At 44.2% G+C, this 22449-nt stretch overlaps 2 protein-coding genes across 14 annotated transcripts in view; both read right to left on the reverse strand.

Annotated features, from left to right (window-relative positions):
- Nucleotides 1–60: 60 nt before the first annotated feature.
- On the reverse strand, nucleotides 61–19731 carry pomt1 (protein-O-mannosyltransferase 1). 6 transcript variants are annotated; one of them, XM_012923162.4, is made up of 22 exons: nucleotides 19517–19723; nucleotides 18636–18730; nucleotides 18330–18546; nucleotides 17117–17248; nucleotides 16900–17006; nucleotides 16757–16807; nucleotides 15380–15526; nucleotides 15114–15222; nucleotides 12861–12920; nucleotides 12680–12773; nucleotides 11950–12105; nucleotides 11289–11419; nucleotides 11095–11190; nucleotides 10927–11019; nucleotides 10550–10646; nucleotides 4697–4789; nucleotides 4485–4605; nucleotides 4268–4365; nucleotides 4050–4163; nucleotides 3843–3969; nucleotides 3443–3620; nucleotides 62–707 (listed from the first exon to the last, which is right to left on the reverse strand). In XM_012923162.4, exons 4-22 carry the CDS (start codon nucleotides 17227–17229, stop codon nucleotides 533–535), a joined length of 2160 nt encoding a protein of 719 aa, XP_012778616.3. In that variant the 5' UTR covers nucleotides 17230–17248; nucleotides 18330–18546; nucleotides 18636–18730; nucleotides 19517–19723; the 3' UTR covers nucleotides 62–532. The 6 variants fall into 6 exon arrangements, with proteins under 6 accessions (XP_012778618.3, XP_012778616.3, XP_012778617.3 ...); XM_012923163.4 differs by lacking the exon at nucleotides 18636–18730; XM_004565827.5 differs by lacking the exons at nucleotides 18330–18546; nucleotides 18636–18730.
- A 570-nt stretch (nucleotides 19732–20301) lies between these two features.
- Nucleotides 20302–22449, reverse strand: part of tncb (tenascin Cb) — a 114236-nt gene continuing 112088 nt past the window's right edge. For all 8 annotated transcript variants that reach the window (XM_076890681.1, XM_014409216.3, XM_014409218.3 and 5 more), the window contains 2 exons: nucleotides 22123–22286; nucleotides 20302–21772 (listed from right to left, as the gene is read on the reverse strand). In XM_076890681.1, the coding sequence (XP_076746796.1) occupies nucleotides 21662–21772; nucleotides 22123–22286 (275 nt within the window). In that variant the 3' untranslated portion in view covers nucleotides 20302–21661. The remainder of the gene's footprint in view (nucleotides 21773–22122; nucleotides 22287–22449) is intronic.

The following is a 22449-nucleotide window of genomic DNA, read 5'->3' on the forward strand; positions in this document are numbered from 1 at the left end:
CAAATGCCCACAGTCCATGATGAGCCCTAAAATTATTTAAGTAACGCTTTTATTTTTTTTCCATTAAAAAAAACCCCCCTAGTTTATAAACACACAACTTGACTTCATATTTTACCACATTTTCTTTATTTTTTTTCTTTACTCTGATGTAAACTAAGCTTCAACTTGTTTACATGAAAAATCCTATTGTGCAACACTTTCTTTAGTCTCATTGTTAATCTATTTTTTTTCTAAATTATTTTTTAAGTCCTAAAAAATATAGTTTCTTTGAAGAAAAAGTAAAATCCAGTTCATAGCCACCGATTCCACTTTTCCAGTGTAAACACAAAAAGAATGAGGGCACATCATTGTTTTGTTCATCTTTCATTTTGTGTTCAGCCTTCGGTCAACGTCAGTCATCACTAGTTTATCATCAGGGGTTGGTGCGTCAGAGGTCTGAGAACTGAAGCTCCTCCTCTGATGACCTCAAGCCGAATATATGTTCATCTTCTGTTCAACTCATAAACTCCTCTCCATGTGGGTCATAATCCTTCTACCGACGTCGGTACAGGATGTCCCAGGTGTCCCTCCACTTCAGTCCTTGCAGCTGGTGGGCTGACAGTTCAGGGCTTCCATAGGTTAGGGGACAGAAGGTGCGGTAGGTCAGGAAGATTGACAGCAACACAGCCAATGCACCCACACACAATGCATGCTGATGTGTCACGCTGCTGCAGATGCAAACAGAAACAAATATGAACAAAAGTTTTTAGATAAAAACATAAAACATGTCACATTTTCATGAAAATTCAACAGTGAGATCTAAAGCCTGACAAAGTGTGCTTCTATGTCTAACTGGCCCTTTCACACAACATAAAGCAGGTACAAGTTCAGACTGTTTGCAGTTCCATCCATATATTTCTGAACACACCTCTGACGCGGTGTAAAGAAAATAGTGCAAAGAGTGTGTTGAATGCCCTAGTGCTGTGCTAGCCCAAAATCAAATCCAGTTTGGGATATTGTTTAAATGATGGTGCTTGGATGTGCACATTTTAGCTGTTGTTTGTTTCGAAGGCCACGTAAACACAGTGCAAAGTTACTATTCAACTACACCGCTTAAAAAGAAAAAAAAAAATACAGAAAACGAATCAGCTCTCAATGGAGGGAAAAAAAAAAAAAATAAAAAAAAAAATAAAAATCACACTGGATAATTACAGTGGTCCCTCGATTATTGCAGGTGTTACGTTCCAAAAATTACCCACGATCGGTGAAATCTGCAAATTAGCCAACTTTATTTTTTACAATTATTATAGCTGTAAAACCCCTCACTACACTTTTCTTAGACAGGCATGAACATTTTTACACTTTTCTCTCTTGTTCAAACCGTCGTAGAAAAATAAGTCCAGTATTATAGAATGAAACCAAAGGCACCCGTGGATGCCTTTGACAGTGTAAAACGTTTCGTCGACATTGTTATGTTTGTTGGGGAGAAAACTTACAAACATACAATAGAGCACTTCAGAGTCACACTGCTAGTGATCAAAGATTTATGTAAATTTGACACGCTGAACACATTCTGTACTGGACAGGAGACATGGCACGAGATTGATTGACAGTGGTCTAGAGCCAATCAGGACGCAGAAGACAATGTGCTGTAAACAAACAAACAACATGGAAAAATCACACCAAAAAAATCTGCGAAACAGCAAGGCCGCGAAAGGTGAACCAGGTTATAGCGAGGGACCACTGCATACTGATACTAGACCAGGTTTGTGTTGGATGCCACATCAATTGATGGATATGAAAATTATCAATCTACAAAGGGCTAAATTCAAAGACATCTTGAAAATCAAAGTGAAAAAAATAATGCTGTTGGATAAGTCATTTTGCTGAAATTTCACTGCAGTAACATAAAATGGTACTAGGCAGTTTGTATGGCTCCACATGCATGATGATGTAAAACCCCTCACTACACACTTTATACACTTTTCTCAGACAGGCATGAACATTTTCACACTTTTCTCTCTTGTTTAAATACTCTCAAAGTTCAAACCTTTGTAGAAAAATAAGCCCAGTATTATAGAATGAAACCAAAGGCACCCGCTTTTTTGACGGTGCAAAACGTTTCGTCGACATTGTTGTATTTGTTGGGGAGAAAACTTACAAACATACAGATTTATGGTAGTATCAGTCTTAACCCTTGTGTGGTGTTCGTATTTTTGTTACTCAGCCAGTGTTCATGGGTCTGGTGGACCCGCTAGAGTTTTGGCTTTCCAAATTAACACTATCAAACAATTTTATGTTAAATTACTCAACAGATGTTTACTTCATCCCAATTACAAGACATATGAACAGCAAACATGGTTAATTTTTTCCCTTTACCTTTGTTAGATCACATTTATGAATTAATGTGCTTCTCGTTTTTCTTTTATATAAAATGTTATAAATAAATCAGTTATAATCAAGTGGAGTGAGTGGAAAGACACAACACATTTACACGTGAAAAAATAATTAATTGTTTAATTTTTCTTTTGAAAAAAACTGAACACGGGTCTCACAGACCCGAACACCATACAAGGGTTAAAGGCCTGTCTCTGTTTCTGTCTAGTCAGAGACATTCACACCAGGGGCATGCTGGAAGTCATTTTGTAGCTCTACCACTGCTCATCTTATTTCTCCCTGCACAAAGCAGCAGATACCAGTGCTAATGATGGCCGTCCCGCTCTTCTTATCCTCTATTCCAGTAGTACTTACTTGGATCTGCTTGGCTCGATTTGGTTTTTAGGGTTTTCCATTACCAGGTACTTAGCTTGGGTTCCAAGCAATTTCAGTCAAGATGAAAATGTGATGTCAGCAAGCTGCAGGCCACTGATTGGCCAGGGAGTGATGTCATTGAATGAGTTATGATAGTGACTTCTTCACAAGAATCGAAACCACCTTTTTTGAAAGCTGGCAAAAAGGGATATGGTTGCACATAAAATTTTGAGGTTTTCACAAGAATCTCATACAAATATTTCACACTAGAGCCTTGTTAGGAAATTTAAAATAGTGGAAGTGGATCGTCCTACTAAAATACAACCAACTTCTACTCAAGACAAAGCCACTAACTTTCAGCAGCTGTGGTAGAAAATGTCAGTCATCATAAGATAAAACAGGCAGTGGTTCTGTAGATGAATGAATGAATGAATGAATGAATGAATGAATGAATGAATGAATGAGAAAATGGCAATATTAATCCCAGTTTAGTTAAAACCCCATTTACAAAATCCTAAAAACCACTCGCTGACTCTACTGGCAACTTCTAAGCAACCACTAAATAACAAAAATTTTAATATCCATTTTCTGGGTTGCATTAGGTCACCTTACCCAATGACTGATAGTTGCCAGTGACTGACACGATTAAGGTGAAAATTTTAATTTAAATCAGGAAAAAGAAGAGTAGCTCACAAGAGGCTGATGAGCGTACCTGAGCAGGTGAGTGTGTGCATGCTCCAACAGAGCTGGACTTAGTAGGTACAAGTAGCAGAGTGCTGGCAGGTAGTGATACAGGAAAAGAGTTTTGTCCATAAGCAGGAAGGGAACAAAGTTCACCAACCAGCCGCCAACGCACACACATCCCAGACACACAAACTGGTCCCACACACCTGAAAAAAACCCCAAAAAAACCCAAAAACCACACATTTAGTTAGAAATGGTACCATAACCCGAACAGACAGCTGAGGTTAGACTTAGTCTCTGATGCAAATATGTCAGTGCGGACCATCTTTCTGCAGACCCATCTGGCCTTCCAGATGGGTCTGCAGAAACTGTATTTGTGCTCTGATTCTTCCTGTTTTACTGTCAGAACTCAGTGTGTCCCTACGTACCATCAGGTACATCTTTCAAGCCTCGCCTCCTCCTCAACAAGTAGACAACTGCCAGCAGCTGATAGGCCAGCAGGCTGAGATTGGCCACACCCCATGACACCGGGTTACCAATTAGATGGATCTGAGCCTGAAACAGAAAAAGTGGATTACAGGGCTAAACAGGACAAAGCGTGTGTGTTACTCTGCGTGTGTGTGTCGTGTTTTTACATTGGTGGAGGAGTGCAGCCAGTATGCAATGTTGGTCTCCATGGTGATCCACTCTAATGGGGAGGAACTGTATTTGTGCTCCGACTCTTCCTGTTTTACTGTCAGCATCTTCCACTGCCAAGATATCAGATTTGTTTTATTTTACTCCTTTCTGTTTCTTTGCTAGTGTCACAGGAATAAATCTGATTGGACAGTGAGTTTTGAATTCAGGTTCATACTTGCAGTTCAACAAATTTTGCCCAGAAAGAAATTTTTCTATCAACGTCGATATGAGTTGGAGAGTGAAGCTCTGCCTCCCGTTCCTTCTGCTCCTGACCTGGACAAGATTGACAGTGTGCGTTGTGACCTCACTAAAGTAACATTGCAAAGCTACTGAGTGATAATAGTGAAGAAAGAAGAAGGTCAAGAGGAGGAGGAGGAGTTTAGTGGCCATACTGGTTCCATAGCGGTGCTCCTCCACTGTCCATTCCAAACTGCTGCTGTGAGCTTTGAACAGTTTGTCTGCTACAACCTCCAACTGACGGAAACCCCAGTCTGGAAGGGACACACCACTCAGCTGCATTCGCAAACACACACAGACACACACAAACAGGCTGTAATAACTTCATATTGTACAGGCATTCAGCTGAGACATATTCTGTCTGCACCTTGAGGACAGCTGAAGTGTTGACATGAATGAGTCGGACTTCAGATAGGATGGTCTTCCACACCTCTGACTCTGCCTCCCTGTTTGAAATGTCCTGACCACACAAACACACCAACAAACAGCAGGCTCAGTAAAAAGCATTTCAGCCACTGATTAGTATAAAGGTAAGAGGGGTTTCCATATTTGAGCAGCTCCTGTAGGTGTAATGTAAACATGGCCCTGTACTCTTGTGCATATCCTATCTACAAAACACTCTCATGAGTAGATAATTTCGGCTAATTAATCCATCCTTTAGTTGACAATCTTCCAATCTCACCATTTTCAAATTGTTTTACCAGCTAAAGTTACTAATTAAGAATTAATGTAACATAGCTAAGTTACAGCAAGCTACCTAATCTAAACTGTAATATTTTACTAACTTATAGTAATGTTTTGGCTTATGCTAGCTGGCTCACAGAGTCTGAGCTTGTGCATGTACTGCATACAAATACGAGCAAAAGAATGCTAAATGCAGTTCAATTAATGGCCGTGGGAGTCACTGACAACAATCTTTTTCTGGAAGTTCTTTTTCTAACTTCGCTCAGTGCTTCACTATAGACTCGCCTCGGCATGACCAACTACGGAAGCTCCAATGACACCACGTCTGTCTATGACAGACCTGTCGAGCCGTGCTTAGGGCTCCGCCCCCTCATTCTAACACGGCCGACCAGCCCCTCCTAACTCATTCTCGCTTTCTTCCCGTGAGAAACTACTTTGAGCTCCCTCAGCGTATCCAGTTCTCAGGCGTCCCGTGTAGGAGTACGTTGCCGAAGTTTTTCCAGTTCCAGTTTGGATCGTGCTGAGTAAGTCCTTCGAAAGAAGTGTACTTAGAGTTACACTGTGGAACAGCAATCACGTCAGGTGAGCTGTCCCAGCGGTTCCTGGTCTTAGTTAGCGAGGTAGCCGACATTGTGTAACTCGGGCTAACGCGTTACGGTGAGCTGTTCGTTCAGTGTCCGGCTAGCATTAACTTGTTAGCAGGCCACGAACCACATTAGCGTCTTACTAGCATTAGCTTGTTAGTCGACCTAGGGTTCAGTAAGCATTAAGTTGCTAACAATATTGGCTAGCGGAGTGCAGCTAACATGTCACAATGAGCTGACTCCAGCGGTGACTAGCTCGGATTTAACTCCCGCTGCTAGTCCTAGCTACGTACGAAGGCCAAAGAGGATGCACCCCGCCCGTGCCCCGCATCATGCGGTGCCACCATCTCGGGCAGGGACCCTCATCCAATGTGCATCATCTGTATGGGTGCCAAGCATGCTCAGGCTTCACTGGCGGACCCTCAGGGATGCCCACACTGTGTGTTGATGCCAGAGAAAGTCCTGGAAAGGAGGCTGAATGTAGCAGTAACGAACAGTCAGGTCCCCTGCCTGTCCACCGCTACGAGTGATATCAGTCATTCGCGAGACTCCACAAGCTGGGCTGACATGATGGAAGAAGATTCCCCGCTCCAGCCCCCATCGTTCAAGGTCCTCCTCAATCAAAACGTGAGCGAGCCAGGTGGCGAGGACAGTCAAGGTCAAGGTCAAATCCGACCTCCTTGACCTAGAGGACAGGATGAGGAAGAGGAGGATGACTCTACCTTTCCTCCCCAGCAGTCCAGACACCGGTGGACAGCAATTTGTACAAGGTCTGCAAACGGGCTGCCAAGCTACGCATCCCATGGCCAGCCGCCCAGGATGCCGAAGGGGCAGAATGTCACCTGTATGACGGAAAGAGGCTCCCACCAGCCTTGCCACCATCGAAGCAGCTTTTGCCAGCAGTCCCGGCTTGCATGAAAGAAATTAGTTGCTATTGGTCAAGCTCTTTAAAAAGCAAGCTTCCGACCAAGGGCTGCTCTAAGCTTGAGATCCACAGGATGGGTGAACTGTGGCTGACCGAACCCCCAGCAGTGGAGCCTTCAGTGGCGTATCATCTTCACCGTAACTGCAGGGCAATCTCAGTCTCTTCTAGCATTTCTTTGCCTAACAATATGGATTGCCTCACGGCATCTATTTATCAAAGGATGTACAAATATGCTGCACAGTCAGTATGCTCGCTTAATGCAGTCACACTGCTATAAGCATATCAGGCAGAAATTCTGGAAGACATGGGCCGTCAGCTTGACTCGGGTTCCCCAAACCCAGCCCTCTGGGATGAAATCTACATGGTTAATGATCTCATTCTTCGCTCCTCCAGGGGAGCAGTCCAGGGGTGTGGCTATGTTATGGGCCTTGCAGTCTCGGGTGAAAGAGCCTTGTGGCTAAACCCGTCGGGCCTAGGGGATGCTCAGAAGGCTGAGGTCATGGATGCAGCCTATGACCCAACCAAGGGTCTCTTTGGCCCAGCCCTGGAGAGAATGAGAGAGACAAGCACCCACAGAAAGCAGGAGGGAGAAGCATTAAACCTCTGCTTACCCAGAAAACCTAACTCTCAGCCCCAGCAGGTGCCAAGGGCTGGTTTTGCTGCAGCAGCAGCTGTGAGAGGGAGACAGAGTGGGGTCAAAATGCAGAGAGGAGCAGGAGGCCTGCAGTCACCCACCAGGCAAAAGTAGAGAACCAAAGACCTTGGGGCAAGCATTCCTTTGCAGCAGCTGCTGCAAAGAACAAGCCGTCACACCCCGGAGAGGGGGAAAAGAAGCGGTCAGCCTAGCACACATGCAACGTTCTGTGTCACCCCTCTCTTCTCCCCCAAAGAGAAGGAAGATGTTAGAAGGGGTAACCAAATCACTCCAAGGTTCAGAATCTCCGCAAGTTTCCAGTTCACCAGGAGCACCCTCTCAGTCTTCTCCTCCAGTTCAGGGAGGACAGACTTGTGGACAAATGGCGCAGTGTCACCAAGCACTCCTAAGCACTCTGTCTGTGTCACCAAGCACTGCCCAGAGTCACCAGGCACTTCACTGTGTTTTGGGGGAAACAAAAGAAATAAAACGTAAATTCCTGCAGCCAGGCAGTTTGCCAAGGGCAGAATGTCCCCCCCAGTTTCAAAATAAAAACAAAAGAAAATCACTGCCATTTGTCTTTGTCACCAGCGGGGGGAGCTCACGCTCTACCCGAGGGGGACAGCTCCAAATCCTTCCGGGAGACAGGGGTGACGTCACACTACCGCGTCTTCAGGGGCCCGCTCTGAAGCGGTGGAGCGGTGGAGCGGTGGCGCGCATGTGCAGTTCATCCCTGAGCATCCCGGGCAGGCGATCAAAGACCACTGTGAGGTGGTAGTCAATTACCTCACGGAGCTCGGTTTCACAATCAACCTGGAAAAGAGCCACTTGGAACCTGTACAGTATACAAAGTATCTGGGGCTCAGAATAGACTCCATCTCTTATCGCATCGCACTTTCAGAGCGGAGGATCGCATCCTTCACTCACCGTCTTTCCTGCTTTCAGCTGGGGAAAGTCGTGCTGCGGGGGTACCTCTCGGGGCAGTATCATCCAGGGTGACACTGACCACAGATGCATCCCTGTCAGGTTGGGGTGTAACTATGATGGGCAGAGCAGTGAATGGCGTTTGGTCACAGAGACTTTCGCTGAATCACGTAAATGTGCTGCAGCTCCGCGCGGTGCTCCTAGCCTTACGGCATTTTCTGCCGTATCTCCGGGGACAACATGTTTTAGTGAAAACAGACAACTCCACTGTGTCTTTGTACAGGTATGGCAAATGGACACACTGTGGACTGGAGGACCTATTGTTAGAATTCTAATTATTATTATTATTATTATTATTATTATTATTATTATTATTATTATTATTATTATTATTATTATTATATTGGCTGCCCTGGTGCTTATATCAACCACCAGGGCAGCACCCGTTCCCGGCAGCTACACAGGTTAGCCAGGGAAATAATTGCGTAGAGCAGCACATGGCTCCTCTCCCTTCGAGCAACTCACGTGCCAGGAATTATGAACAGGGGGGCGGACCTCCTGTCCAGAGGGAATCCACTGTTCGGAGAATGGAGGCTTCATCTACAGGTGGTGGAGCAGATTTGGAAGAGATACGGTTGGACTGCCGTAGATCCCTTCGCCTTACGAGAAAACACACATTGCCCTTTGTTTTTCTCCCTCTCTGTCAGACGCAGATGCGCTACTGGGCGTGGATGCGTGGGCCCATCCATGGCCAAAAACACTGCTGTATGCGTTCTCTCCCCTCAGCCTGATCTCCCCAACACTGAGCAGAGTGAGAGATCAGGGGCTGTCACTGATTTTAATAGCTCCACAGTGGCCATCCAAACACTGGATAGCAGGAATCATCCAGCTTCTGGTGGACGAGCCATGGCCACTCCCCATCCGCAGGGACCTTCTGTCTCAGGCACGTGGGGAGATATAACATCCCCATCCAGACCAGGTTGCTCTATGGACCTGGCCCGTGAAAGGTGGAATTTGAAGGCGGCAGGCATGCCTCCGAAGGTTATTGAAACCATTCAAAATGCTAGAGCCTCCTCCACTCATTCCATTTACAGCAGTAAATGGCGTGTTTTTGAATAGTGGTGCTATGAAAAGCAGATAATCCCTTTTCAGTGTTCAATGGTGGAGCTGTTGTGTTTTCTTCAGGACTTGCTGGACAAAAGGAGAGCTTTTTCTATCATAAAGGCCTATTTGGCAGCTATTTCAGCCTGTCACATGGGGTTTGGTGATAAACCTGCCGGTCAGCACCCCCTTTGTATGTCGCTTCATGAGGGGGGTGCGTCGAACGCTCCCAGTCTCTAGACCACTGGTCCTTTATGGGATCCGTCAGTCGTTTAAGACGCACTCTCCCACCACCCCTTTGAGCCTATCGGGGCAGTGGAGTTGAAGTTTCTCTCTCTTAAAACCGCTCTGCTGTTGGCTCTAACCACAGCCAAGCGAGTTAGTGAATTACAGGCTTTGTCTATTCATCCTTAACACAGCATTTGTCTCTAAAGTGTTGGAAACATCATACAGGTGCTCTACAGTAGAGCTCCTGGCTTTTCACCCTCCTCCATTCTCCTCAGAGACAGAGCAGAGGCTGAACACTTTGTGCCCTGTGCAGGCCTTGGGGACTTATGTTGGCAGAACAGCCGGATTCAGGAAGTCGGATCAGCTGTTTGTTTCCTGGGCCTCCCCTCACAAGGGCAGGCCCTTATCACGCCAGAGGCTAGCTCATTGGATTGTAGAGGCCATAGCTCTGGCTTACACCTGTAAGGGCTTGCAGTCCCCCCCCGGGACTCCGAGCTCACTCCACTAGGGAATGTGGCCACATCCTGGGCTTTGTTCAGAGGTGTATCAGTCCAGGATATTTGTGCAGCAGCAAGCTGGGATGTTGCACAGTCATCCCTGGCTCAGGCAGTGCTGGATTCTGGTGCCTCAGGTTCGACCAGAGATCCTGGAGTAGTACTGGAGCGTAGCTTCGGGAGCTGACCCAATCCGGAAGTGGACCATATCTCCCATAGTGAAACAACGAGCAAAGTTAGAAAAAGAACGTTGGGTTACTTAACGCAATCCCTGGTTCTCTGATGACAGAGTGAGGCGTTTCACCAACACTTCCCTCCTTGCTTAGGCACGGACAGAGTGCTTAGGAGAAAGAAATCTGCTTGGAATAAGTTAGGAGGGGCTGGTTGGCCGTATTAGAATGAGGGGGCAGAGCCCTAAGCACGGCTCGACAGGTCTGTCATCGACAGACGTGGTGTCATTGGAGCTTCCGTAGTTGGTCACACCGAGGCGATTTCCATAGTGAAACACCTCACTGTGTTATCAAAGAACCAGGGATTACATTAAGTAAGCCAACATTATCCCATACTCTTTTAATTAAATGTGTGGGTGCACTCCTGTTAATTTAGACAGAGATCAGAAATCACATGCAGCACAAACTGTACTCACCACCCTCCACAGGTTCTGTGCCGGCATAGACACATTGAAGTCTATGTATCCAGAGACTTCCTGAGTGTGAGGGCTCATTGGAGCTGCTACGTCATGACTGAAACACAACCATTGTAACACTGAAATAAACCAGCTGATGGTAAACAGACAGGGACACACAGAGCTGATGGAGAGGGGTCGACTACAACCCACAGAGGGCTATTTATTCAGTACAGAACTTCAAAGTACTTTTTTGACCTAACCATTTATTTCCAAAGAAACTTGAGATTAGCAACTTTTCTATTTACTCATTGCCTCTAAATGTTTCAAGTTTTGAGCTCCAGAGTTACTGAGACAACAGAGCCCTCAAAAATCAGGACATATCCTGAGTTGTTTACCTGTTAAGAAAACGTGACGTCATCCCATGAACCAGCTGGATGACATCACCGTGACGGACAGGTCGAGGAGGAGTGTCGACCACCAGCTGCTGCCTGACAGAGATATAGACAGTAGTTACACATGGGCCACGTCTCCATGTATAGCACTTGAAGAGAAATGTGATCTACCTGCCCGGATCTTTGATGATCCACCAGTTGTTGACATCTTTGAAGGGATAACAGGTGACCTGCTGCTGGTGAGAGCTGCCCCGCCCATTGTCATACCTGAATAAAAACAGGAAACATCATTAAATAAATCATGAAGTTGAACTGTAACTGGGATGCTTTTTGAAGCAGGTGCTTAGCTGCTGTGTTGGAAGCACCTGATTGGATAGTTGACTTTGTGAGAATGGAGCCAGCAGGGGATTGGCTGGGAGACAGAGGTTCTCAAAGTCACCTGACTCCCATAAGCCACTTCTAGAGGCTGACCCCGAGTGATCCTGGAGAGACCGCCCTACAACACAAAAATCAATCTATCAATCCGCTCCAGAATGTGATATTCCACTCTTTATACACCCCTTTGCATTTAATCATTAGTTATTATTAATCTCTGGCTCTCTTCTGCAGTGTTCCTTTCGTTTTGTTTCCCTTTCCCCACCCCCAACCCATCACAGGAGATATGAGCCTCTCCCTCAGCTTAATTCTGCTGGAGATTTCTTCCTGCTAAAAGGGACTTTAAACAGTTTTTATAAACTCTGAATCACAAACCATTTGAATTAAAATGTCAAAGGCAGCAGTGAGATCGGGAAGGACAAAGACTGAAACTTTATGTTAATTAATGCTGATCTTCAGGTTACTGATAACCTTAGTAAGACCTGCTTCTGTGCTGTGATTGGTTCTGAAAACTGCGGGGTATTTATCATAAATACAGTGAGATCAAAGATTTAGATTCACTTGTCGGTAAACAAACATTTCAAAACTTTCTAATCTGTTTTCTCTCAGGAAACAGGTCTATAATTACTAAGTGTAGCTGACAGTATTTACCTGCAGGCTGGCCTGGAAAGCAGAACTCATCAGCTGGTCATGTGGTCCGCTGCGGTTCAGGAAACTCAGGTGAACGTAGAACCAGAACACATAGAGCAGGACTGGAACCACCACCAGACACAGAACTCTATGTACACTTTGCACACACACATTCATCTGCACAAAGACATGCATGCAGGATCATTATGTTCTTAGAATCACATTTTTTCATATCATAAATATAAACTGTATGGAAACACTATAACACCCAAAAAAATACATAAATAAATGAAACACTCAGGCAATGCTTTTATTTTTTTTTTTTTAACATAGTGCTAAACTGCTATTATTAAAACATTGCAGACAAATACTTTTATGCACGTAATGTACTTACATCCTGCCTCACTAGAAATACTATCTAATTCCTAAGGAAAACACTGCACCAGTTTGGAAAGTGTCCTTTTTGAAGCCTTTACATTTACAGAGAAGACCCTGCTCTATGTTAACTGTATTGGGAACACCGTTTTACAAAACCATGACTTTTTGATACTAAAGATGACATGAAACTGGCAAATTAGTCCATAAAACACAACAAAAACAGTTCCTGAGAATGGATTTTGTGGAGCTGGGAACCATTTTTCAAAAGACACATGACATGGAGTATTCTTGAAAGTAGCAGCAGTCATAGCTGCAAAAGTAGCGTTTGCCAGCTAAATGCTGGATATGATACAATCAGGAAGTCTAGACTCACATGACTGATAGTTTTGTCTCCAATAAGCTTCCAGGTGTGCAGAGAAGCCACGACCAGCAGCAGCAGATATGAGAACAGACCCATGTACTTCACCCTACACCAATCACATTTTCACATTAACATTTGCATTTTAAACAACAGCACACGCTAGAGAGCAACAGGCCTTAAATCACTTTCTCACCCTACAGCCGCACCGCAGGAGACACCAGAGAGAATCAGCCAACTGTATCTGGACCAGGAGCTGAGGAGGAGAGAGTAACCATATGACGTCAGAGCAGAGAAAGGGTCTGTTTAAAACGGAAACAAACTGTTCCAACTCAGTTTAGTTGTATTAACGTCGCACTAATTTAAAATAACATTTGCTTCAAGTTACATTAGACTGCAAGGTACAAACCCCACAGTATTAATGAGAGAATCCCGAGTAATCACATGATCCCCTATTAGCTAGCACTTGGCGAGAGTAGGGATTAAGAACTTCCTTTTAAGATAAAGAAACCTCCAGCAGCTACTTGTCTATGTTTGAGAGTGGCCCATAGAGTGAACACACTATACCACACAGCTCTCCTTAATAACAGCAACAGCTGAACATGTGAAAATACAAGTTTCAAAAAGATATTTTAAAAAATGGAAATTTTAACCACCAATTGCTAGTCTTGGTAGCCAGGGATCAGCCCGCCAGAGCCTCTGCAATTCCTGTGGGTTGTGGGCCTACAGGAGGATGGGCCCATGTCCTTTTTTCAGCTATGCCCAGCCAGGCCCCATGAACTAAAGCGTTGCCACCAGATGTTTGGCCTTAGGCACCCCCCGGGCCTGGCTCCAGGGTGGGGCCCCAGTAACCCTATCCCAGGCAGAGATAGTGCAAACTGTTCTCTTGATTGTATACTTATAGGGTTCTTTTGAGTCGGTCTTTGTCTGGTCCTCACCCAGGACCAATTTGCCATGGGCAACCCTGGGCAACCCTGCCAGGGGGCAAAAGCCCCCTGATAACATTGCCCTGATTTTGGGAAGGCTCTTAATGTTGTAGGGCTGTCTTGGTTGAAGTGCCTCTACAATGTTGCGTGAAGATCAGGGGCAGTACCTCCGGATTAGCAGACCAGGGTGGTGGTTTCCATTTTTAAGAAAGAGGACCGGAGGGTGCGTTCCAACTCTAGGGGAAAATCACACTCCTCAGCCTCCCTAGGAAAGTCTACGCCAGGGTGTTGGAAAGGAGAGTCCATCCGTTAGTTGAACCTCGGATACAGGAGGAACAATGCGGTTTTTGTCCTGGTCGTGGAACACTGGACCAGCTCTTTTACCCTCTCAAAGATACTTGAGGGTGGTTGGGAGTTTGCCCAACCAGTCTACATGTGTTTTATGCACTTGGAGAAGGCATTCGACCATGTCCCTTGGAGGGTTCTGTGGGGGGTACTCTGGGAGTATGGGATGTCTGGCCCATTGCTACGAGCATTTGATCCCTTGCAAGAAGCTCGGTCCGCACAGCCGTCAATAAGTCAGATTAGTTTCCAGTGGGTGATGGACTCTGCCTGGGCTGCCCTTTGTCAACAATTCTTTTCGTTAATTTCATTAACAGAATTGTCCCACTGGGAGGAGGCAGACCCAGGGCACGCTGGAGAGATTACATCTCTCGGCTGGCCTGGGAACGCCTTGTGTTCCCCCAGACAAGCTGGTGGTGGCTAGGGAGAGGGAGGTCTGGGTTTCTCTGCTTAGGCTGCTGCCCCTGAGTCTAAGCCGCAGATAAGTGGAAGAAGAAGGATGGATGGAAATTAGGATTAGTCAAGACTAAAGAAGCTGGTTTATGTGTATGTCCTACAGAAATGTAGGAGTAATTCAATATAACATGGCTAACTGTTGGATTTATTCTGCTAACAGCTTATCTGTGAAGTTTGTATTCCCGTTTTGATGAGTGAAATTGTAGTATTTTATTTGCACTAATTAGCAGACATGTGTATGTGTGTGATACATTCATTTCTACTGCATCTAAAACTACACAAAGTATAATTAATCCTTTGGTTTGAGAAAATCTGTTTTTAAGTTTCATTTTGGCTTTTGTGCCATTTTTGAAGCCAGAAATGACAACCTTTGACAACTAGAGAAGAGAGTTATCACCTACAAATGTTTTTTCTACAAGGCTGTTGATGTAATTTTTAATGCAGTTAAGTCAAACACTATAAAAACGAAGTCTGATTTTTGAACCACATGAGGAACTGCAGTTTTTGGCGCTTCCACATGGTTTAAAGTCCCTGAGTTAACCAAACTTGCTAGCATTAGCTGATAATTTAGCGCTCCACTTATTAATAAAAATAAGAAGGTGGCCACCATAAAACTATAACTGAGGGCTTCAAAACAAACCAGTGGGCAATATCACAGTGGCTACAGCCATCTTTAATTTACAGTCTACACTTTCTACACATGAGAAGAGAAATCTGAGACTAACCTGCTGGGTGCATTGTGGAAGCGCAGGTATGAGAAGAAAGCCAGGAGCACGAAGAAGATGAGGACAGACTCAAGTAACATGAAACGTGATTGGACAATCAGAGAGTTCTCTGGAACAGCAAAGATCCAAAGTCAGACTTGACTGAAAAGAGCAACCCGTCTGCATATTCACCGGGAAAGTATCACTTCACTGGTTTATAAAAAGCAGCAGCTAAAAGGCTTTTCAGCAGGAAGACGTTAACTCTTACTCAGCATGGACGCACTCACCCAGCAGCAACAGCACTGCAGCTCCCAGAGCAGACAGGTGGGAGAACTTCAACTCTAAAGTCAACAAGTAGACCAGAGGAACACAGAGAGCTCCACAAAGGGCCGGCAGAAGCCTCAGACTCCACACATTCACCGTGCTAGGATACTCTGCAAAACAAAACAAACACACACTAATTTTAAACAGACCAAAACCAAGTTAGACGGGAGGAAATATAGAAACTGGTTTCCAAAAAAAAAAAAAAAAAAAAAAAAAAAAAAAAAAAAAAAAAAAAAGAAGAAGGCACACGCTGGTTTATATAGATTAACAAATTTTCTGGTTTAACCTAGGGCTGGGCGATATGACCCAGAATTCATATCTCGATATTTTTTAGCTGGATGGCGATATAAGATATATATCTCGATTTTTTTTTTTTTAAAGCCATAAGTTAAGAACAAAAAGAGAGTTCTAGTCACACTGTGTCCCAGATGTGGGCGCTTTTATTTACATACAGCGTAGATGTACATGAAGAAATTATTCAAAAATAAATTATCAGCATTTATTAAATAATCATGGTCCATAAATAAAAGAAAACAATGTTTTTTTGTGCATAACAAAAAGCTCACAAATTGTGCAGTCAAAATGTAAACTAATAGACGCTGAGCATAGTAACAAAGAGACAGATTTCACAGCTGCACCACGTCTCTGAACAGGTGCCGTTTGTGGTCCTTATACACACACAGTACGGTAATATTACGTTGAAGCACAGTACGTATCACTCCGCGAGGCTCCTCCCCGGTAGCCCTAATCCTCCAAGACAATCCATCAAGCGGTGCAGCTCCGTAGCTTAGCAAAGTCATATTAAAACATTTTTTGACAGATTGCCGAGCGCTGTGTACCACATAAAATCGGTTCGCGGTCAGTAAGCACAACCAGAATTCATACATAAGGCGCACTGTTGAGTTTTGAGAAAATGAAAGGATTTTAGGCCGTGCAGCCCCTCCTGGCTGCATGTCGTTAGCGCGGTTAGCTCGTTAGCGCGGTTAGCTCGCTAACACGTTGACGCCGTCCAGCCCCACGCACGGTAACTCGCTAACGGAGATTTTCCGCTTTCATCTTGTCATTGCCTGCAGGTGAAGCTATGGGGGAGGCGGAGTTGTGTTCAGTGAAGGAGAGGCGAGGCCGAGTAACGTTGCGTAGAGACAAAAGTGGACGAAAGAGAGGCAAACCTGCGGCTCCACAAGTATAATTATAACGTAACATAGACTATATCGATATAAACGATATTGTCACATCTTATATCTCATATGAAAATATATCGATATTTTTAAAAAACTCGATATATCGCCCAGCCCTAGTTTAACCTCTAACTGGATGAAATCATTTTTGGGGATTTGTACCTGCTCCAATTCTGTTCCACACAAAGTTCCCATCAAAACCTCCCAGGTACGCTAAAACAGCAAAAGCAGAAGCACATGTTGGAGCAAAGTATAAATAAAGCTGTACACTCACAAAGGGCTGTGTTGGTATTTTAATAACCCACCTCCAAAGGCCAGGATCATATGACCGAGAGGTGGTCCGCTGTCATCAATGAAGAAAACCCTCTTCATGTAGAGAGACACAAACTGACCATAATACACCTCATCAAACCTGCACAACGGTCAAGGTATAAAAATCAGTTAATAACAGAATGAAGCTTGGTACGTAAGTTTGTATGTGGGTGTACATGATGTTCAGGTGTGTGAAACAGATGCACTCACACCACAGCATTGGGATAATTAAGATGGCTCAGCCTGGTCCAGAAGGCCAGCAAGGAGACCAGCACCAGAAGCAGGTCTACCTGGGCTGTCACCACCAGGGGGAGCTGTAGCATCTCTGACACACAGCTGTGACTGTAAAATAGGAACATATAACCTCTGATTAATAGTAATTAATTTATAACTAAAACAAAAAAAAAACAACCTCTTTACATCATTGAAATTGACTTCTCTATCATTCTTGCGCTATCTGCCCTTTCTGGAGGAAGATACAACACCCTGTCTGAGGTAAGAACAGGAAGTTTTAGTAAGTGACATTACAGGACTATTAATCCGTTACTTAAAACAGATGTGTCTGCTGTATCCGTACAGTTTATGGAGGGAGCCCTTGCTATCTAGAGCTACTACAGAGAGACAGACAACCAGTTTCACTCACACTTACGGCCAACTGCCAACACAGCAAACTCCACAACCTACTAGTGGAGCAGCACGTCTGAGGCAATAGTACTACCCACCACACCCTGGAGCCAGGCCCGGGAAAGGTGCCTAAGGGCAAACTTATTTTGCCATGATTCTCAAAACTGAGCTCAGCTGCATCCTGCTTCCACGGATCATCTGTTAGTTACTAAAACTGGATTGGGATCAACCTGTGGTAAATTCAGATGATTGGACTTGATTGGAAAGACACATGCCAGAGCACAATCCAAGCCATAAAGTTCAAGGAATTGTCTGTAGATCTCTGAAACAGGATTGCATCGCGGTACAGATCTGTAAAAAAAAAACTCTGCAGCATTGAAGGTCCCAACGAGCACAGTGACCTCCATTAACCTTAAACGAAGAACTTTAGAACCACCAGGACTCTTCCTAGAGCTTGCTGCCCAGTCATTCTGAACATTTAGAGTAGAAGGGCCTTAGTAAAGGAAGTGACCAAGACTGTGATAGTCACTCTCATAGAGCTCCAACATTGCCCTGTGGAGAGAGGAACCTTCTAAAAGAGAAATCATTTTGCAGTATGAAAACAAAGTTCTCTGGTCTGATGAAACAAAGATTGAATTCTTTGGCCTAAATGCCAAGCATCACCTGGCCAATACCATCCTACAGTGAAGCATAGTGGTGGCAGCATCATGCTGTAGGGATGTTTGTCAACAGTAGGAACAGGGAGATGGGTCAGGGTTGGGGAAATGCATCAATATGCAGAGACATCCTTGATGATTACCTGCTCCAGAGTGCTCTGGACCTCTGACCTCTGGACCTTCTAACAGGATGACGACTCTAAGCACAGCCAAGATAACAAAGGAGTGGCTTTGGGACCACTTTGTCTTTGAGTGGCACAGCCAGTGCCCAGACTTGATCCCGAATGAACATCTCTGGAGAGATCTGAAAATGGATGTGCACCGACATTCCCCATCTAACCCGATGGAGCTTGAGAGGTTCTGCATAGAAAAGAGTTTCTATTATGGAGTACTGTTGTGTATAATTTTGAGGGGGGAAATGAATTTACCCCATTTTGGAACAAGACTACCTTTAAAAAATGTGGAAAAATGTGGAGACTTCCTGGATGCATTGTAGCCTTGTGATTGACAGGTGATATGTTCGGGGTGTATGCTCCCTCTTTCCCTATAGCACATGGGACAGGCTTAAATTCCTGGTCACAGGTCCAACTACTAGACTACCTAGTGTCAGTGGATAACTTAACACTCCACCCTCTTGTCCTAATTACGTTGTTTTTTTTGTTTTGTTTTTTTTTGTGAATCGCTACAAAAACCCAAACATGGCAGCAAGCAAATCACAATTGGCAAGTGAACAACAAATGGGTGACACCACAGTGGCTAAATCCATATTTTATATCAAGTTCGTAGCTTTAACACACACATTAGTGTGAGGTCAGTGTGGCAGTGTTCTAGTTTTTGCCCCTGTACACCCCCAGCACGAAGGTCTTTCAAGGAGTACAGCAATTGCAATTTTGTTAAAAACAATTAAAGGTTATATAGAATCTGCACTTCAATCACAGCTTCGTTGCTTCAATCGTCCTGAAGCCTCAGTTCATAACACATTTCCTGGATGTCCCCTTCTCTAAAAAAAAAAAATCGCACACAGTATCCCTCAGCGTCCTGCCCCTGCTGCTGTTGCTCTGATCCGAAACAGCCTGACCTCACAGTGATGTGTTCACGTGTCTCTGAGTACGGGTCGGGATGTTGCAGCAGTGAACCTCCCGTTTTTCGCCCTCAGCTGCCTCTTTGTCACATTCTTTAATAAATATGTGCAGCTTCGCTTTAACGCCACGTTAGACGTTCTTCTACACATAAGAGCAATTAGCATTAGCATACTAGTCTCTAGCTAAGAGGCGCTAAAGCAGCAGCTGCCTTCCTCACTCCTCGTTTTCCTCCACACCGTGTATGTTACCTGTGGCCCAACAGGTTAAGCTCATCTGTTGCCGTCCGCTTCTTGCCGTTTCTCCCGGTGTATGCTTTGAACTCAAGAGGCGTATAAACGAAGTTTTATAGCAGCGGCCGTTCGAAGCTTCCGGTGATTGATTATACTGCACTACCATCGGTTCGCTCGGAGCTCCACTACATGGCCTGTGGCTGGCCGCTGAAGGAGCATTACAACGGCGTGTTTAGAAAACTAAAAGTTTTAGGAACGGGTCTTACATTTAATACTACTTTTAATATTAATAATTCATTAATACTAATAATTTCATCTGAAAATTAGCCCAGTCGAAAAATGTATAAACCACATGAAAGGGAGCAGTTTCAAATGTTCATCGCAGTCCACCTTGGACTGACTGTCACTCCCAGGGTGAAGGTTGGCACATAATTGCGATCTCATTTATAGACACAGACAGACGATTTTTAATGACTCGTCGCAATTAATTACCATATTATCACAACCCCATCTTCTTACTTTATTGCCATCATGATGTACCAAAGTCACTTTGAAGACACCAACTGACCGTGAGCGGCTGCAGACCTAGTCCTGTCTTTCAAAGGCAATGAGATTTCAAGTTCATTGCAAATAACTGAAATAACTTTGGTCATGCTCTGGTCTCCAGCTACTGTTTTCCCCAGTGTGATTGTAACTAATCTAAATGACCTCGATTTGCGCAGCATTGTAAAATCGTAATCACCAAAGATCCATTTTGACAAAGGTAGTAGACCCCAGGATAGTCAAAATAAAACTTGTGAAACTTGTCGTTTTAAACAAACTGTTTTATTGTAATACAGTTTACAGAGAAACACCTGCTGTTCACCCAGTTTTAAACAAACAAAACAATCAAAACAACCTTAATTTACACAGGCATTCTTTAGAAGGTCAGTGGTTTAGTATCCTGCAATAGCAGGAAAGGGTGGGGGGCGGGGTTTGGGGGAGGTGAAAGGGGTAAAAACAGTAACTAGTTCTCTAGTTTTGGCCTGTCCAAACACTATTTTCATTAACACAATCATAGAGACCTTACTATGACAACTGGAATTCAATTGAAAATTGGCCTTTTTTAAAGTTTCGAGCATCACATAAACATTCTCATGTTCCACATATATGTACCGTATTCACATTTTTCAAAAACAAAGAACAAACAAAATGTTATCACCAAAGTCATTTTATACTGAATAACAGGTCCTGCCTCAGATTCATCAGAGAAACAAAACACGTTTTCTTTTCTTCTCTGTTCTTTTTTTGCTAACACAATACTGTGGCCACAGCATGATGCCTTCAAAGACTCAACGGAAACACCGCCGTCCACAACGACATGGGATGTAGAGAGTAAAATGTGTTTCCGTAGGTTTTTCTTTTCCTTTTTTACATTTTTTTATTGGGGGGATGGGAGTGAAGGGAGGCTGGGGATTATAAAGTGACACTGAGATGTGTTTAGTTGCACATGGACAAACAAATGACAAGTTAGATGGAGATATGTGACATCTGAAGAATCCGTTTTCAGACGTTCATATCAGATGGAGACATGTACAGAGCTGTACAAGGAGTAGACTTTCTCTGATAATCCTGCTGCATTAACACTTTTCGCAAAGAGGCCCTGATCCTAAACAAGATTGCATCGTACTAAACAGTCAGAATTTTTTGTCAAATGCCAGACATGGCATGGATATGAAATAGGAAATTGTATTAATGACTATTCACAACATAATGTCCAAGCTGCGCTCACGCTTTCCCACAAATGCTGCAACACAAGAGATCGGGGTCAGAATTGAGTGAGAGGGAGAGACTCTCTTTGGTGAACCTCGTGGGGTTTGATGCAAGTCCAGTTTGTAACGTCAGTTTCTGCACTGGCAGCATTTTTGCGTAGCCGTATCAGAGGGGGGAAAGGCTGGGATGGGTCATATGGCAGATTTAGGCAGATTTGTGAGGGAACAGAAAACATCGAGGAGCATTTGTTTCATGTGAGAACAGCAGGGCTCTTGGCAGTGGCTTTGGTTGCTGCAGGGTGGGAGGGTTTGGGAGTCCAGGTGGTTCATGCGGAGTCCAGAGTAGTAGTTGTTGTTTTGTTGTTGGTGGTGGTGAAGGTGGTATTGGTGGCGGCGGAGCTTTTCATATCATTTATGATCGTTTCCTCCTTCCCTCCAGGTTTCTGAAGTTGGATGGCCGGATCTTCATCTCAGCAAACTCAATTGAGTGCTCATGGCCTTTCCAGTGGAACCAGTTCACGCCCTGGAGAGGCGGCAGGCAAGATGTGCAAGTCAAAAACAGAGTGAAACAGAAGGGCAGTTTCTACCAGACTCATATTATGCACACTACCAATGAAAAGTTAGTCATTGACAACTGTTCCTTCTAAATTTAGATTTAGAAGTACATTTATTTTTATCAAAATAACACGAAAATAATCAAGATAATGAAAAACGATTAGTGGAGTCATTAATCATAAATCAGATTCATGATTTCTAATGTCTACTGTAAAATGCCTGGAGCACATATTCAGGCAGTTATTTTTGACCCAGTCAGAACCCATTAAATGTGCAACAACTGTACTGTAGGTTGTGCTGCAATGAACTATTCATTACCTTGCTGTGACTGTTGTCTCCATATCGTCCCATCAGATTAACCCGGTGGCAGTTTTTATACCAGAAGGCTCCCTTATAGGACAGAGCGCAGTTGGTGACGGCAATGTCGTTGTCATGGTCATAGGTGGAGAACGGCCGGCCGTGGTGGTAGGTCATGGAGTCGCCTACAGAGGCCAAACAAGAGAGTCATTACATTTTTGCTGTGATTAAGTTTCCTGATTCAGAGAGACACAGCATTGTCTACACTCACTACAGATGAACACAGCCAGAGTTGTTTCTCCTAAGTCGCCACCATAACTAGGATTATGCATTTGAATTAAGAAGGGT

The sequence above is a fragment of the Maylandia zebra genome, linkage group LG12, assembly GCF_041146795.1.
Source record: "Maylandia zebra isolate NMK-2024a linkage group LG12, Mzebra_GT3a, whole genome shotgun sequence".
Taxonomy (NCBI): domain Eukaryota; kingdom Metazoa; phylum Chordata; class Actinopteri; order Cichliformes; family Cichlidae; genus Maylandia; species Maylandia zebra.

Bases quoted from the DNA above. Each gene is read 5' to 3' on its own strand.
- pomt1 (XM_004565827.5), bottom strand. From the start codon at position 17,229: ATGCTACAGCTCCCCCTGGTGGTGACAGCCCAGGTAGACCTGCTTCTG. The intron at 15,527-16,756 runs GTACAAATCCCC...TTTGTTTTGCAG, and splicing joins GTGGAACAGAATTGGAGCAG to AGTATCCTAGCACGGTGAAT. The intron at 10,647-10,926 runs GTAAACAACTCA...GTTGTGTTTCAG, and splicing joins ACGTCACGTTTTCTTAACAG to TCATGACGTAGCAGCTCCAA.